Source organism: Rhamphochromis longiceps, linkage group LG3 (assembly GCF_057381845.1).
Source record: "Rhamphochromis longiceps isolate RC_006_pf linkage group LG3, R_longiceps_female_GT1.1, whole genome shotgun sequence".
Classification (NCBI taxonomy): Eukaryota; Metazoa; Chordata; class Actinopteri; order Cichliformes; family Cichlidae; genus Rhamphochromis; species Rhamphochromis longiceps.
The window spans coordinates 56,383,940-56,400,008 of record NC_140559.1 but is presented as its reverse complement, the minus strand read 5'-3'; the positions used below and the strand labels follow the sequence as shown (position 1 = coordinate 56,400,008).

The following is a 16,069-nucleotide window of genomic DNA, read 5'->3' as shown; positions in this document are numbered from 1 at the left end:
CTTTTTCATTGACTCTCAGACCACAGTTGCTGTCTCTTCATGTCAAACAAGGTAATTATTACAGTACAGCAGAGCCTCACTCACTTTCACTTAAGACAATCTAAGCTATACATCAAAGTCCTCACTAGCTCGTCCCCCATCAACCATCAGTGACAATTTTTTTTCTCAAGTAATGTCAACATGTGTGAGAGATCTTTTGTGTTGCTTTTCCTGTGAGTCTATCTCGTAGCAGCGTACACAACATTTGGCTCCAGCTCTCTCTGTGGTGCAGACCTTCTGATTTTTGTTCTCAGAGGGAAACTCAGTGCTGCATAGTTCATGGCACCAGAGTCCACATTCTGTAATGAAAATGTTCAAAGTCACTAATCTTGCACATTATTTATTCATCTCTTAACATCCACTAGGTCAGAGGCAATCTGTGTAGACTGATGTGTAGAGTTAGACAAAATTCTGCTCTATTGGGAATACAGACACACAAAGACTGTAATGTTTCATTTGAAATTCATGAATGTACATTTTCAGCAACATAACTCAAACCTAATTCAAGACTGATTGCTGGTGACTGGTGGATGTTAACAGATGAATGATTGAATCAGACAATATATAAATCAATCGATCTGAATCTACGGTTTAAACAGATTACCTCACTGCGTTGTGGATTCTGTCCATCATCTTCAGCTATTTGATAGAAAAGCTACATCTGTTAGTTATTCACTAAAAACCTTTTCATGTTTAGTTTAAGTTTAAGCAAATAAATACCTGTATGAAATTTCCTGATCTTGACAATCAGACCGATGATGACCAGTAGAAGGAAAACAGTTAAACTGCCCAGGATCATAGTGGATGGATTTTGTGATGAATCCTCTACAAGAAAGACATTTTTTTAGATTATTTAATAAAAATAAATAATAGGAATAATAAATGAGAGTATTATTAGTTCTTTGACAAGTACTAAAAATAGTACATATCTTAATTTAATTTATGCTGTTAATGAATCAATAGAGAAAAAAACAAGCTTACCTTGAACCTTTAAATTTGTTGCACCATAAACTATAAACATTTCATTCTTGAGTTCACCACAGAAATACAGCCCAGAGTCAGATGAATCCACTTGTTCGATCTCAAGAAATAGCACAGAGATGTTGGATGTCATGTTGAATTTGCCATTTTGAAATCCTTCATAGAAAGTCACATTGCCCTCAGGGCTGAACATAGATGAGATCCTGCTAGCGTTTGGTCTGTTGGTCATTCTGAACCAGAATAAGCGAATATTAAGTCTGCTAAGGTTGGAGCACTGCAGCCTGACTTCTTCACCAGGCTGAACCTCCACAGAGTGAAACTCGAAGGCTAAGACAGAGATCCAACCTGGAACAAACAGCGAGCATTAATGACATGTACGTAAGGTTCAGTCCTGCTGGATTACTGTATAGAAGTAAATGTGAAAAGGTGACAGATGTACTTACTGAAGGTGCAGAGTAAAATTGGCTTCATGTTCATCATTGTGACAAGCACCGCCTCAATGTCACTAACTAAACTGTGCTCTAGTAAAAGTGATCTCTACGTAAAGAGGCGGGCTGACAGTGACGGTGCTTTTAGGAGCACGAGTGCAAACTGACACTGAGTAAAAAAAAACAAAAAACGTGTTTCATTAAAATCCAGTTTGATACCATGTTTCATGTAAGTTTTGGGGTAAAGGGCTAACTGTTTACCAGATACAGAGTTTTTTGGAGATTTTTCAGGGTGTGTCCAGACCATCCTCTGGGACTGGATATCCTCCTTCATTGTTCTCACCCCACTGGGCACTCTCACCTCCCTCAGGACTCACCATCTCCAATATGCAAGGAAGCACAACCCACGGCTAATCATTCACTTACCTTCCTGCCCAGTAACCTCCCTCTACTCTGATGCAGAGCTCCTCATTCCTTGGCTCTCCGTGTGCTCCCTGTGTTTAAGTGTTTCTCCGCCCTTGATCTTCCTCAGCTCTAGGTCCCTTGTTTACGTTTCAGTTTCTAGGCATGTTCTTGTTTAAGTTCACATTTTGTAAATAAACCTTGTCAATAATTCAACTCGTGTATTGAGTCTGCTCTTGGGTCCCATTCTCATATTTCCACCAGTTCATGACAGTACCTTAATATCTAAAACGTTAACTTAGTATTTTATTAGGAGTTACCTGTGCAGTGATACTAAAGTTAATGATACATTAAACCAGTAGCTCTATAAATGCACAGTGACTTGCGAGTAGTAGATTCAAATGTATCTAATTGTGACACTTTCACCTGGTGTGGTTTTCACATTTAATTTCACATCTTAAAATGTAAAAAAAACAAAAAACAAAACAAAACAATAGTAGACTAAAGGTTATGCAAGTGTCACTTTACTATAGCTGAGAGCAGTTAAGCGAGTTTGTGAAGTTAAGTGTGACCAGTAATCTGGAGTGCAGTGAAAGGTAATTTACCACCAGCATCATGTGACCTGGCCTATATGTGCTTAGCACAGATGGAAAAAAACACTCTGAGCAGCTCTTCTAACAGACTCAACTCAGTCTCCACTGTCTCTGAACAAAGTAGCTGCTGTAGAGTTACCATAACAAGTTCCATGATCAGATCAACCCTAACTGACAGTATACACAGTCCTTATTAATGTGTATGTAGATCTTCATATATAATAATATGTAGATCATTATATATGAGTTTTTGGCCATGATTCTTTCTTAAATTCATTTTATTTATTTTTTAAGAGCTACATTTTGAGGTGGGTCATTCACGGAGGCTTTCAACTCCTTTTTGTTTGTTTGTGCTCGGAAGTCACAAACAGTCATCTTGTCTTCATATTGCTATTTGCCTTGATTTCTGCTGAAGACGGCTTATTGTCAGGGTTGACTGAACAGACTTGAGGAAAAGTGCAAAGATTGTTTATTTACAAAACACAGAGTGACCATCAGAGATGGGCAGTAACGTGTCACAAGTACAAGTAACGCATTACTGTAATTCGATTACTTTTTTCAAGTATCGAGTAATTAGATTACTGTTACTTTCCCGTAGGAACGCAGCGTAACTGTGTTACTAAAACCGTGATTTTTTTGCGAGAGTGTCTCATGACAGTGACGTAAGCGAGTGCGACGTTCGTGGCAACAGCTGTGTGCAGATCAACAATGGATAATATATCGAGTGCAGGAGAGAGTATGAGCGTGCAGCGTTTAAAGTGTGGAAGTACTGACCTTACTTTGAGTTTAATTCCGTAAAAAGTGACGAAAACATTAGCGTCCGCTGTTCACTGCGTGGGAAGAAAACTTCTTTTTACAGTGAAAAACCCCATAATTTCCGAGCAAGCACCGAGTGCGCTACCAGGGAAATTTACAGACAAACTCGCGGATTCTTCCACTGACCGCTGCGGCTCACCTGCACCAGGGCAAACATCAACCTACTATACAGGTGAAAATAGAGCAACAGGACCGTTGAGTCTTTGATTTTATTTATGTTCTGCTGTGTTTTGAAAGTAGTAGTATTTATTTATTGTCATTGTCAAGAACAATGAAATTGCGTTTGGGGCTTCCATACAACCCAAAAAAAGAAAATAATAAATACCCCTTAAAACCCAAGTGTACATATTTAACCCAGTGTGACTCCAATGCAATAAGACAATCCTTAGCAATAATGTTCGTAGAAATTCAGACAAAGACCTGAGAAACATGACAAAATACAACAATGCAACCCATTCAATATTATTGTACTGTGAGATATGATATCAGATATGATAGTTATCTATTTAAGAAAGAGGGGGGGGGGGCAGGAGGGGGAAGAGAATAAAGATATGATGCACCAATGCAGACCAGTTCATTGCTATTAAGAAGTTGGATATGGTTATTGTCCGTGAGAGGGGGGCAGAGAGTTCAGGAGCCTCACAGCCTGTGGATACAGGCTGTTGGCCAGTCTGGATGTTCTGGCCTGTATAGACCTGTACCTTCTCCCTGAGGGCAGCAGATGGAAAAGGTGGCGCGCAGGGTGATGTTGGTCCCGCAGGATACTGTGCACCCTCCTCAGACAGCGAGTGGGGAAGATATTACTGATCTCTGGCAGACTTGTTCCAATAATTCTGCCAGCTTCTTTCACCACCCACTGGAGTGCTTGCTGATCGGCCTTGGTGCAGCTGGGGAACCATACTAGAAATCCATACGTCAGAACGCTGCTGATGGCACAGTTGTAGAAGTTCAACATCAGAGATCTGGGAATGTGTGCGCTCCGCAGTCTCCTCAGGTAGTAGAGGCGCTGTTGGGCCTTCCGTGCAACTGAGGTGATATGGTTGCCCCAGGACAGGTCCTCGGTCACAGTTACCCCCAAGAATTTAAAACTGCTCACCCTCTCCACCGCCTCACTGCCAATGAAGAGAGGCAGATGGTTGTTATGACCCCTCTTCCGGAAATCTACAATGATCTCCTTGGTCTTTTTGGTGTTTAAGACCAAGTTATTGTCGTGGCACCATGACTCTAGTTGTTGCACCTCTGTCCTATAGTTTGTCTCATCATTGTTGGATATAAGTCCGAGCACTGTAGTGTCATCTGCAAACTTAACAATGAGATTGGACGCGCAGGAGGAAATACAGTCATGGGTGAAGAGAGTGTATAGCAGAGGGCTCAGAACACACCCCTGAGGGGCACCGGTGTTGACCACAAGGGTGGAGGAGGTGTTCTTACCCACTCTGACACTCTGTCTACGGTTAGTGAGGAAGTCCACAATCCAGTTGCACAGAGAGGAGTTAAGTCCCAGTTGGTGGAGTTTGGGACGGAGTTTGTATGGCCGGATGGTATTAAAAGCCGAGCTGTAGTCTACAAAGAGGAGCCGTGCATAGGTGTTCCTGTGTTCCAAGTGCTTCAGTAATGTGTGCAGCACTGTGGCGATCGCATCCTCGGTTGACCGGTTCTCCCTGTATGCAAACTGGTGCGAGTCCAGGGATGGTGGAAAAGCAGCTCTGATGTGTTTAATGACCAGTCTCTCCAGGCATTTGGCGGGAATGGGGGTGAGTGCCACAGGTCTGAAATCGTTCAGACATGTGACATTTGACTGTTTTGGGATGGGAACGATGGTTGCTGCTTTGAAACAGGATGGTACCAGTGAACAGGACAACGAGGTGTTATATATAGAGGTGAAGACGTCCGCCAGGTCCGCAGCACAGTCTTTTAGCACCCGGCCCAGCACTCCATCTGGCCCGGCCGCCTTCCTGGTGTTAATGCTCCGGAACACACGCCTCAGCTCATGAGTGCTCAGGACTGGAGCAGGATCGGTTGAGGGGAGAGGGGACAGGACAGGGTCGGTGTTCTCCCTATCAAAACGGGCATAAAAGAGATTTAGATCCTCAGCCAGAGTAGAACTGTCGGCTGAGGGTGATGGTGTTCTTCTTTTGTAGTCCGTGATAGCCCTGATGCCCTCCCAGACCTGCCTTGGGTTTGTGTTGTTCTCAAACCTGGCCTCGATACGCCTCCTGTGCTGCTGCTTGGCAGTCTTGATGCCTCTTCTCAGGTTGGCCCTGGCAGCACTGTATGCCTCCTGGTCCCCGGATTTGAAAGCGTTGTTCCTTGTTCGAATAAGTTGTTGAACTCCGTGTGTCATCCAGGGTGGATTATTAGGGAACACACGGAATCGTTTCAAAGTTGTTACATTGTCCACACAGAAACAGATGTAGTCCAAGACAGTGGAGGTGTAACTGTCCAATGCGACACGATTGTCAGTGTCCTGCACCTTGAATACATCCCAGTCTGTGCAGTGGAAACAGTCCTGAAGCATCGGAATAGCATCCTGCGGCCATGTTCTCACGGTTTTGGTTGTAATCCCAGTGCTCTTGATCTTTTGTGTGTATATTGGGTTTACTTGCATTTGTTTGAAAGACTGAGTGTAAAGACAAAATATATATATATATTATGTGCTGGAATGTGCAGAAAAATAGGTTTAAATGTTAAACTAATTTCTTCCAGTCAGAGAATGTTGCATATAATTAAATTTTTTGCTTGATGCATAAAGTTAAAAGATTAAAACTAATAAAACAAGTTTTAAAAAGAGACTTTTTCCATTTGATTACATTTCGTATGATGGATTATGCAGAAAAAGTAGAATTGGGCTGAAAGATCTATCACTTTATTACCTATTCAGGTTGTAAATCGTGTTTTTGAAAATAAGTAATCAGTAAAGTAACGGGATTACATTTTTGGGGAAGTAATCAGTAATTAGTTACTGATTACTTTGTTCAAGTAACTTGACCAACACTGGTGACCATATACAGAACGTGAAGGGAGTTCAGGGGTTCAGGGTTCCACAGGGTATGGTGAAGAGAATTCCACACACACTCTCCGATATGCCCCCACACTCCTCTTCGGTCACACCACTCATCTCTTGCAACTTCACTTACACTCAGGAAATCCAGGGATGAGAATCCTGGATGTGACCTGGAAATCTATATACAGAACAGATGAGAAATCAGGACCAGGAATATCACATGGAAACACAAGAGTGGGTTTGAGCTGGGCTACACTAACGTGAGTAGTACAACTTTTTAAGCCCTTGCCTTAAAATGTTGCCGGGAGTAGCAGCATAAAGAGCCACAGGTGAGTACCTGCTTCCAGGTGTGTTGGCCAAAAACGGAAGCCCACAGTGAGCTCCGCCCAGGTGAGGATGAGACAGCAGAGAGAGCGAGAGAGAAGAATAACAAATAGCTGTAGCCTTTTTGAGCTGGCCGGGCAGACACAGGGACCATGACACTTATAGCTGAAATGTGTCCATTTATTGCACTATAAGAAATATAGTGATGTGTCTTCATAGAGTAAACTTTTTTGTTTTCTCTTTTTTCTGATTTAAAATGGTAAATAGCCTGTATTTGTATAGCGCTTTTCTAGTCCCTAAGGACCCCAAAGCGCTTTACACAACCAGTCATCCACCCATTCACACACACATTCACACACTGAACTAAAGTGTGAACTAAACTAAAGATTTTTAACCCGTATCATTCCTTGCACTACTGCTTGACCAATGGCTGACTGTATGCTTAGACTAATAAGCAAAAAAGTGCAAGTGCTCCTAAAAATACCAATTATCAGTTTCATGGGGGAAGCAATCAAATTCAATACATTACTAGTTTAATGTGTGTGTGTACTGTATGTCCACATGTCTGGTTGTACATTAAATACATAAAGAAACTTACATAGCAGGTAGAATCAATTTACAGTTTACAGTCCTTCTGTCAGTTCTGGTTGGCTCACTACTTTCTATCTGTGTCTCTCTCCTTATCGCTCTACCTCTCCTCTGACTGACTCTATCTTGACTGAAAGGTTTGGTTATTTAGTTATATATAAGCAAATTCTGAAATACATTGACCAGCCTTGTCTGGCACCAACAACCATGCCATATTCAAAGTCATCTAAATCACCTTCCCTCCCCTTTAAACTTCAAAAGGTTGCCTTGACCTTGACTATATGCCTATATCTGGTGGCAGCCATGTGCCATGCATGCCATGTTGGCTTACAAGTAGCTTAACAGGTATATCTACACAGTAGAAAGTGAGTGTATTTTCGTAATGTGTATACATTAGTGTTGATATTAAATGTAGTAAATTAATGTTAAACATGGCTAAATTAAAGAAGTCTCTGTCTGTAACAGTAACCCCTGTGAACCTTAACTTTAGGCTTCACATTTCATTTCAGATAGTTCTAGCATTGACTTTATTTGGTGTCAGTGAAAGCACATATTTCACCCGCTCTGCCAACTTTCTGTTTAAGAGTGCCAATCTGTGAACCAGCACCCCAATACAGGAAGTCTGGATCAGGTCTTTGTGTAAAAAGTCCTAATCTCTAAACCTGTTGGTATTAGCCAGCAGGAAATGCAGAGTTCACTTGGTGAGGGCACTCGACCTGTGATAACTACATCTGTTATCCAGGTGTCTACACTGCCACCTCTGATAAAAAGCTGATGCACCGTTTGTCACCACGGCAGAAGATGATGGGTGGAGGGGCACAATCTGTAGCACGTTCATGATGGTCAGGAAAGAAAGCTGCGGCCTTTGTATTTCACTCTTACAGTTACTGTTAAACAAAATTAACAGTTAAATTAAATCACGTTTGTGCATTTTATCCTAAAACTTGACTACATGACTTTAGAAAAAAGAAAAGAAAGGAAAACACTGACATTGTTTTACTGATTCGTCTTTTTTTCAATGATCCTTTATCGCTCATTTCACCACATCAGCAAAGAGACAGACTTTCTATGTTGGTTTTTACAAAGTCTTTACTCTGTTCTTTAAAGCTCTATGACCTCGTGTTGTCACTGTGCTGCATCTTTCTGTAGTGTGATATGCACATGTATCTCACTCAACTCTCCTCCCCCTTGCAGACCATCTGACTCACCCTGTGACTAAGTTTGACAGTCTTAAGCCACTTTTGTGCCTCTTTGGCAAACATTACAGCTGTACTCATACTAAGCAATTCAAATTGTTCTTAACCATGGTTGCTTTCATGTTCCTTCATCCACAAACTATTGAACTGTTTTCTTTTTTGAGCTCTTTGGCTTTACATAACAGGTTGGAAAAAGATTTGCTTGGAGTAAAAAAAGTCCTTTTTTGAATGAGTATTGCTGTAACCCTGTGCTTTTGCTGCAGAACAGCAGCTTTGACACTGATTTTAATCACTGACCTGGGAATGCTGCTTTGCTGTTTTTGATGCTGAGCTCAAAGGCAAACACATATCTGGATGCAGCCTGAAAAGAGTGACATGGGCCCACACTTTTGTGAGTCAACAAAGTGGATACGATATTGTATTGAGTGCCATGTGGAATGGAAAGCAGTCAGGGATGGAGGCCTGGCAATCAAATCACAGTTTGCCAGTTTGGCTTTAGATAAATGGAAAGTCATCTCTTTGGAGGAAAAGTATGTTGTTAGGTGAAGAGATCCTAGTTAGCTATAGTTGGGCTAAACTCTCATCTGTGCTTTTAGGACCAGGACACCATTGTCATGGTCCGGGTGAGTGGCAGTTTTTCTCCACAGAGCTGTGGTCTCCACCTCTGGGCAGAGCCCTCATCATCTCACCTGTTGTCCACACCTGGTGGCTGCACTTAAGACCAGCGCACACAACTGTGAAATAAGATGTGTCTTGGCAAGTTTGTCTGCTAATCCACCTTAGTGCTTCAACTTAGGCCTGCTCAAAATAACACCCTTGAGCGAAAGTTGGATTGCATCGCGGAACAGCTCACTGCAGTTGTGAGTTCTCAGAATCGGCTGTTTGGGCAAAAGAATGAAAACACCAGCAAGTTTGATACCATCACTGGGAAGCTCGCGGTTCTCCAACAGGAGATTGAGAGACCAGTGTCAGAGTGTTAAAGAACAGCTTTGAAATTCTAATGAGTCGTCGCAAAGAAAAATTACCATCATAATCCGGCTACCCCTTCGGCGCCAGCTGTGGGCTCAAGGCCGGAGCTGAACAAAACACCCTGATAACGACTGTGTTTAGTCTGTTCCTTCCCATTCCATGCAAGGCCACCTGGGTTGGCTGGAAGACTGTTTACTTAGCCTGGCAGGGCGAAGGACACTGTCTCAGCTGAACTATGGACACACACACACATACACACACATACATATACTGATAAGCACTCACTGACGCATCACCCTCCAACGCCACCTCCAACGCTTACCTCCCCTCTGATGTGGACATCGGGTCAGCTGGAGGCGCAGTCAAAAGATTGCAGCGGTCCCAGATCAGATGTACACACTGGAACTCTTTCCCATGTTGCTGTCTGTGTTTATTGTGCTATGGTGTGTTGATATCTGTGCATTCCTGTATTATCCTTTTGTGTTACACATTTCAATGTTTTTTTCTTCGCTACCTGGCCTGACCTGTCTCCCCAATGTGATGTTTGTGTATTGTATGTAAGATCGGCAAGGTCTGTCATCTCGGTTGTGGGCAAAAGACCTGCAACTGACAAATAAAGGCTATCTCATCATCTCTTCATCTTCTAGTTTATGTTTACCTTGTGTTTTAGTCTTTTCATGGATCTCCAATTCTCCAACCTGGATGCACTCTCACTTACCTGGACGCTGGTCATTGATGTGCATCCCAAGTCACAGTTTCATGCTCTTTTTGCCGTCTCGCTTCATCTGCCTGCCCTCATGTCACCGTTGTCCGGGATGACTGGATCACCCAGGCTGGACTCACTGCTCACACTCATGCCATCTCAATTGAAAAGGCTTTCATGGCAAAAAGGCTAGCTTTGATGGCAAAGTTAATCTGAAAATTCCAGTTTTCGGAAGCTATTAAAAAAATAACACACAAATAACTACATGGAGTTTACAAGAGCCAGAAGATTAGCCACAACTCATCAGTAAAGATATTATATCTGTTGATAGACTGGTAGTTCAGTTCAGTTTTACACATAAGTTGTGAGCAAACCAGAAAAAAACTCAAACACATTTTGGTGACGTCTGTTTTATTACAACCTGCAAGTCTGTTGCTTCAGCTTCAATGAGAGTTTGTGTGTGATTATATACATGCATTTATGTACTAGATTCAAGTTTATTTATTTAGAGCTTTAACTGCCCACAGAAGAGTCTGTAGCTGTGACAGGTGGATGTCACAGTGGCAAGACTTTGCATCGGCTTTCTAGATTATGACTTTGGTTGTTTGGTTGCTGCAGAGTCTGGCCTCACATACTTGTAAAAAGCTGCAGGTCTTTTACCAGCAACAATGTCTGTAAAATAAGCCTCAGAGATGAGATGAGATTTTCATTGACTGTCAGACCACAGCTGCTGTCTCTTCATGTCAAACAAGGTAAACTACATCTGTGTTACTATTACAGTACAGCAGAGCTTCACTCACTTTCACTACAAGACAATCTAAGCTATACATCAAAGTCCTCACTAGCTCGTCCCCCATCAACCATCAGTCACACTATTTTTATCAAGTAACAACAAAATGTGTGAGAGAGTTTGTGTTGCTTTTCCTGTGAGTCTATCTCGTAGCAGCGTACACAACATTTGGCTCCAGCTCTCTCTGTGGCACAGACCTTCTGATTTTTGTTCTCAGATGGAAACTCAGTGCTGCATAGTTCATGGCACCAGAGTCCACATTCTGTAATGAAAATGTTCAAAGTCACTAATCTTGCACATTATTTATTTATCTCTTAACATCCACTAGGTCAGAAGCAATCTGTCTAGAGTCTAGGCTGATGTGTGGATGTCTTAGTTTATAAAAATGTACATTTTCAGCAACATAACTCAAACCTAATTCAAGACTGATTGCTGGTGACTGGTGGATGTTAACAGATGAATGATTGAATCAGACAATATATAAATCAATCGATCTGAATCTACGGTTTAAACAGATTACCTCACTGCGTTGTGGATTCTGTCCATCATCTTGAGCTATTTAATAGAAAAGCTACATCTGTTAGTTATTCACTAAAAACCTTTTCATGTTTAGTTTAAGTTTAAGCAAATAAATACCTGTATGAAATTTCCTGATCTTGACAATCAGACCAGTGATGACCAGTAGAAGGAAAACAGTTAAACTGCCCAGGATCATAGTGGATGGATTTTGTGATCTACCTTCTACAAGAACGAAAACTAAATTACATTACTTAATAAGAATAAATAACAGGAATAATAAATAAGAGTATCTGTAGTTTTTTGACTGGTAATAAAGATAGTACACGTTTTAATTGCCTTAAATGAATCAATAGAGAAAAAATAAAAACAATCTTACCATGAACCTTTAAATTTGTTGCACCATAAACTGTGAACTTTTCAGAACTGGGCAGGCCACAGACATACAGCCCAGAGTCAGATGAATCCACTTGTTTGATCTCAAGAAATAGCACAGAGATGTTGGATGTCATGCTGAATTTGCCATTTTGAAATTCTTCATAGAAAGTCACATTGCCCTCAGGGCTGACCATAGATGAGATCCTGCTAGCGTTGGGTCTGTTGCTACTTCTGAACCAGAATAAGTGAACAGGATAACTGCTAAGGTTGGAGCACTGCAGCGTGACTTCTTCATCAGGCTGAACCTCCACAGTGTGAAACTCGAAGGCTAAGACAGAGATCCAACCTGGAACAAACAGCGAGCATTAATGACATGTACGTAAGGTTCAGTCCTGCTGGATTACTGTATAGAAGTAAATGTGAAAAAAGTGATAAATGTACTTACTGAAGGTGCAGAGTAAAACTAGTTTCATGTTTATCATTGTGACACACAACACTACTATTTTACCTACTGAACTGTGCTTCAGTAAAAGCGATCTGTACGTAAAGAGGCGGGCTGTGCTTTTATATGTACAGTCAGACTGACAGTGACGGTGCTTTTAGGAGCACGAGTGCAAACTGACACTGAGTAAGACAAACTGGGTATCATTAAAATCCTGTTTGATACCATTTTTCAAGTAAAGTTTTTACAATAGGCTGTTTACAAGAGACGTGTCAGTAAATTTATACAGTATTAAATATTCTTTGCTGTAGTATTCAATATTTATCACAGTCATTATTCAGTTGCTGGTTTTGGTGCAGACTGTTTACTTCACATTTGTCTACAGACATGAAGTCTAAGTGTAATTTCAATAACTAACCTCTGTAATCACTCGTTTGCTTTCTCGGTGTTTGGCTGCTGGTTTATTCTTTATCTCACCTCCACTTTCACACACTGTAAAACTCAATGCTGACATCATTGTTCCAGTCCAATCATCTTTTTGGCTGCTTACTTCAAGTCAGTCAGCCTCCACTCTGTGTACTTAAAGTCACACTGCTCATCTTTCATTCTTGCTTGCAACCTGCTTCATAGGGACCCTCCAAGTCTTTCAGTGCTCCTGCCAAGCCTCCATCCTACCTTCAACTCATGTATTGAGTCTGCTCTTGGGTCCCATTCTCATATTTCCACCAGTTCATGACAGTACCTTTATATCCAAAAGTTAACTTAGTATTTTATTAGGAGTTACCTTTGCAGTGATGCTAAAGTTAATGATATATTATGATATATTAAAATAGTAGCTCTATAAATGCACAGTGACTTGAGAGTTCATGACTGGCTTGGCCATGATAATGCAAGTGAGGTTTAGTAGATCAAATGTATCTAATTGTGAAGCTTTACCCTGATGTGGTTTTGACGTCTAATTTCACATCTTAAAATGTAAAAAAAAGATTGCAGACTAAAGGCTGTGCACGTGTCACCTTACTGTAGCTGAGAGCAGTGAAGCGAGTTTGTGAAGTTAGGTGTGACCTGTACTCTTGAGTGCAGTGAAATAATGTGAAGGTAATTTACCACCAGCATCATGTGACCTATGTGTGCTTAGCACAGATGAAAAAAAAAACTCTGAGCAGCTCTTCTAACAGACTCAACTCAGTCTCCACTGTCTCTGAACAAAGTAGCAGCTGCAAAGTGATCATAACACGTCATAGACAGTGCAAATGCCACAAACATGTTGTTAACCTGCACAGGTGATTGAAGCTGTTTCCGATAAAGTGTGAGGTTTTCAAAATTCATTATAGTTGGAAATTTTGTGTTCAAATGACGTAGAACGAAATTTTTTCCACCAAAATTATGAAATGAGCAAATTTTTATGCTCAGAAAACAATTTTCATGTCACAGTTGGTGACCATATAGAAATACGGCTGCTTTCCCCCTCTATTTTGTTGAATTAAAATTGCGTATACATGCTGAATGTTGTTCTTGTATTACCATTTATATTTCTCTACTTGACTCACTGATATTTAAACTGGTAAGATCCATTTGTAAAGCATTTTTTCTAACACTTTTAAATACAAGCAGCATTTTGTTGTAAACCATCATATGTGTAAATATATCCTTTGTGCTATGTGACTACCTGATTAGATATTTCTGTTAACTAGCAGTTCAACAGGCCTACTAACAAAGTATGCTAACAATAAAGACATTAAAGAATATCTATTTATAAACTCCATTTTAATACTAGAATATTAAAATACAGTTTGACTACTCCTTGTATAATTCCTACAGTGGGTTCAACCTTTATGTTCAATGACACTGCATGACCATAACCACAGTAATTTTAAGACAGTCATGGCGCTCAGAGGATTATGACCTAAAAAAACAAATGTTTGCAAGACAGCCCTGTGATATTTTCAGTGGTATTCAGACCACAGCGTTTTGTCTCTTCCTGTTCAACATATTTTAAACACCTTTATGCCCCTCTCACTATTAAACTAAAGCAGAGCCTCACTAACTCTCAATACAAAAAATAGTCTGCATTATTTATCAGTCTTCACTAACTCCTCCTCCATTACCTACCTACCAATCACAATGGTTTGCTCTCAGATAAAGTCAAAGCAGCTGCGTTGGGAGACGGAAAGATAGCTAGAAAGTGAGAAAGTATTAGCAGTTACTGCACATTTTTTGTGTTAATCTTTTTTAGAAAAAGTGTTTTTTTGTTAAAGGTGGTTGTAAAGATTTACATACACCAACTGTACAGAACTCCACAAACAGATAAATATGATAGCTTTCACTTTGTGCTGGTGTTCGGTTATTTTGTGAGTCTATCTCGTAGCAGCGTACAAAACATTTGGCTCCAGCTCCCTCTGTGGTGCAGGCCTTCTCATTTTTGTTCTGGTATGGAAACTCAGTGCTGCATAGTTCATGGCATCAGACTCTGCATTCTGTAATGGAAAATGTTTAAAGTCACTCCTCTCAAAGCATTAAATGTTAACCTGTTGACATCCACCAGGTCACAGGCAGTCCATCAATGGATAGAGCTGTGGTTAGTATAAGACTGACATCCAACTGCTATTTATTGAAATTTAATCTATTGGCAACGCCCAAATGGGAGAGATGGAAATATGGTAACATTTTCTGCATTTTCAGCATGCAGCTCAAAATATTAAACCATAACTTAGATGGATTGCTGTTGACTGATGGAAGCTAACAGTTTAAATAACTGAATCAGACAATATATCAGTAAATCAACTGGAATCCAAGGTTAAAATAGATTACCTCACTGTGTTGCAAATTCTGCATCTCGTCATGAGCTAAATGGCAGAAACAGTACATCTATCAGTTCTTTACTCAAAAACTTTGCAATTTCAGTTTAAATTCAAACACATAAATACCTGTATGAAGTTTCCTGATGCTAACAACCAGACCAATGATGACCAGTAGAAGGAAAACAGTTAAACTGCCGAGGATCACAGTTGATAGATTGGTTAACCCATCTTCTAAAAGAACGTCAACTGAAAAAAAGAAATAGTACATATAGGATATTCTGCCTTTGTGACAATTACTCAAAAATCAAAGCAAAAGAAAAATCTTACCTTGAACCTTCAAATATGTTGCAGTATAAACCTTTGGCCTTCCCATGTTCAACTCTCCACAGAAATATAACCCAGAGTCAGATGAATCCACTTGTTTAATTTTGAGAAATAGCACAGAGGTGTTGGATGTCATCTTAAATTTAGTATCTTGAAATCCATCACAGAAGGTAGCACGACTATTAGCAGTGGGCATAAAAGAGATACAACTGGCATTGAGTCTGTCGGCCAGTCTGAACCAGAATATGTGGGTTGCAAAACTGCTAAAGTTGGAGCACTGCAGTGTGATTTCTTGTCCAGGCTCAACCGCCACAGTGTAAAACTGTGCGAGTGAAACAGATATCCAGCCTGAAACAATCAACAAGTATTCATAAAAGACAAATTTCCAAAGAACGAAACAACACCTAAAATTTATGTTGTCAATAAACTTTTGTAAACGTAATTTAATGACAACAACAAATTGCAACTAACTACTGATAAAAAAATAGATAGGTGTACTTACTAAGAGTATAGAGTAGAAATGATAGCAAGTTGAAGTTCACCATTGTGCACACGGCCACTGCAGTGGCACTAACTGAATGGTGCTCCTGCAAAAGTGATCTCTAGACAAAGAGGTGGGCTGTTCTTATATATTTAAACTGACTGCACTGACTGCAGACCAACTGCACGGGTGCTTGTAGAAAAGCGCAGCAACAAAAATCAGGATATCATCGCTTGTTTGTTAGGTTTGTTTGTTAGACAGTCTCAGTAATGCTTTTGTAAACCTTTCCTGACA

At 40.6% G+C, this 16,069-nt stretch overlaps 3 protein-coding genes across 5 annotated transcripts; all 3 read right to left on the bottom strand.

Moving 5' to 3' along the window:
- Window positions 1-218: 218 nt before the first annotated feature.
- Window positions 219-1,545, bottom strand: LOC146675406 (uncharacterized). 2 transcript variants are annotated; one of them, XM_085402534.1, is made up of 5 exons: window positions 1,464-1,545; window positions 1,013-1,365; window positions 760-862; window positions 644-678; window positions 219-338 (listed from the first exon to the last, which is right to left on the bottom strand). In XM_085402534.1, exons 1-5 carry the CDS (start codon window positions 1,498-1,500, stop codon window positions 219-221), a joined length of 648 nt encoding a protein of 215 aa, XP_085258660.1. In that variant the 5' UTR covers window positions 1,501-1,545. The 2 variants fall into 2 exon arrangements, with proteins under 2 accessions (XP_085258660.1, XP_085258659.1); XM_085402533.1 differs by having other exon boundaries at window positions 760-864; window positions 1,021-1,365; window positions 1,464-1,500.
- A 9,430-nt stretch (window positions 1,546-10,975) lies between these two features.
- Window positions 10,976-12,209, bottom strand: LOC146675405 (uncharacterized). Its single transcript, XM_085402532.1, has 5 exons — window positions 12,173-12,209; window positions 11,729-12,073; window positions 11,470-11,589; window positions 11,354-11,388; window positions 10,976-11,095 (listed from the first exon to the last, which is right to left on the bottom strand). Exons 1-5 carry the CDS (start codon window positions 12,207-12,209, stop codon window positions 10,976-10,978), a joined length of 657 nt encoding a protein of 218 aa, XP_085258658.1.
- A 2,317-nt stretch (window positions 12,210-14,526) lies between these two features.
- LOC146675404 (uncharacterized) lies at window positions 14,527-15,839 on the bottom strand. Of its 2 annotated transcripts, none has more exons than XM_085402530.1 (5): window positions 15,797-15,839; window positions 15,298-15,642; window positions 15,097-15,216; window positions 14,981-15,015; window positions 14,527-14,646 (listed from the first exon to the last, which is right to left on the bottom strand). In XM_085402530.1, exons 1-5 carry the CDS (start codon window positions 15,837-15,839, stop codon window positions 14,527-14,529), a joined length of 663 nt encoding a protein of 220 aa, XP_085258656.1. The 2 variants fall into 2 exon arrangements, with proteins under 2 accessions (XP_085258656.1, XP_085258657.1); XM_085402531.1 differs by having other exon boundaries at window positions 15,097-15,201.
- Window positions 15,840-16,069: the final 230 nt, after the last annotated feature.

Coding starts and splice junctions, on each gene's coding strand:
- LOC146675405 (XM_085402532.1), bottom strand. CDS start 12,209: ATGATAAACATGAAACTAGTTTTACTCTGCACCTTCA. Junction 12,074..12,172: donor AGTTTTACTCTGCACCTTCA/GTAAGTACATTT, acceptor TGTTTGTTCCAG/GTTGGATCTCTGTCTTAGCC. Junction 11,590..11,728: donor AACAAATTTAAAGGTTCATG/GTAAGATTGTTT, acceptor AATGTAATTTAG/TTTTCGTTCTTGTAGAAGGT.
- LOC146675404 (XM_085402530.1), bottom strand. CDS start 15,839: ATGGTGAACTTCAACTTGCTATCATTTCTACTCTATACTCTTA. Junction 15,643..15,796: donor ATTTCTACTCTATACTCTTA/GTAAGTACACCT, acceptor TGATTGTTTCAG/GCTGGATATCTGTTTCACTC. Junction 14,647..14,980: donor AGAATTTGCAACACAGTGAG/GTAATCTATTTT, acceptor TTTCCATTACAG/AATGCAGAGTCTGATGCCAT.
- LOC146675406 (XM_085402534.1), bottom strand. CDS start 1,500: ATGATGAACATGAAGCCAATTTTACTCTGCACCTTCA. Junction 863..1,012: donor TAAAGGTTCAAGGTAAGCTT/GTTTTTTTCTCT, acceptor TTTCTTGTAGAG/GATTCATCACAAAATCCATC. Junction 679..759: donor GATCAGGAAATTTCATACAG/GTATTTATTTGC, acceptor TCTATCAAATAG/CTGAAGATGATGGACAGAAT.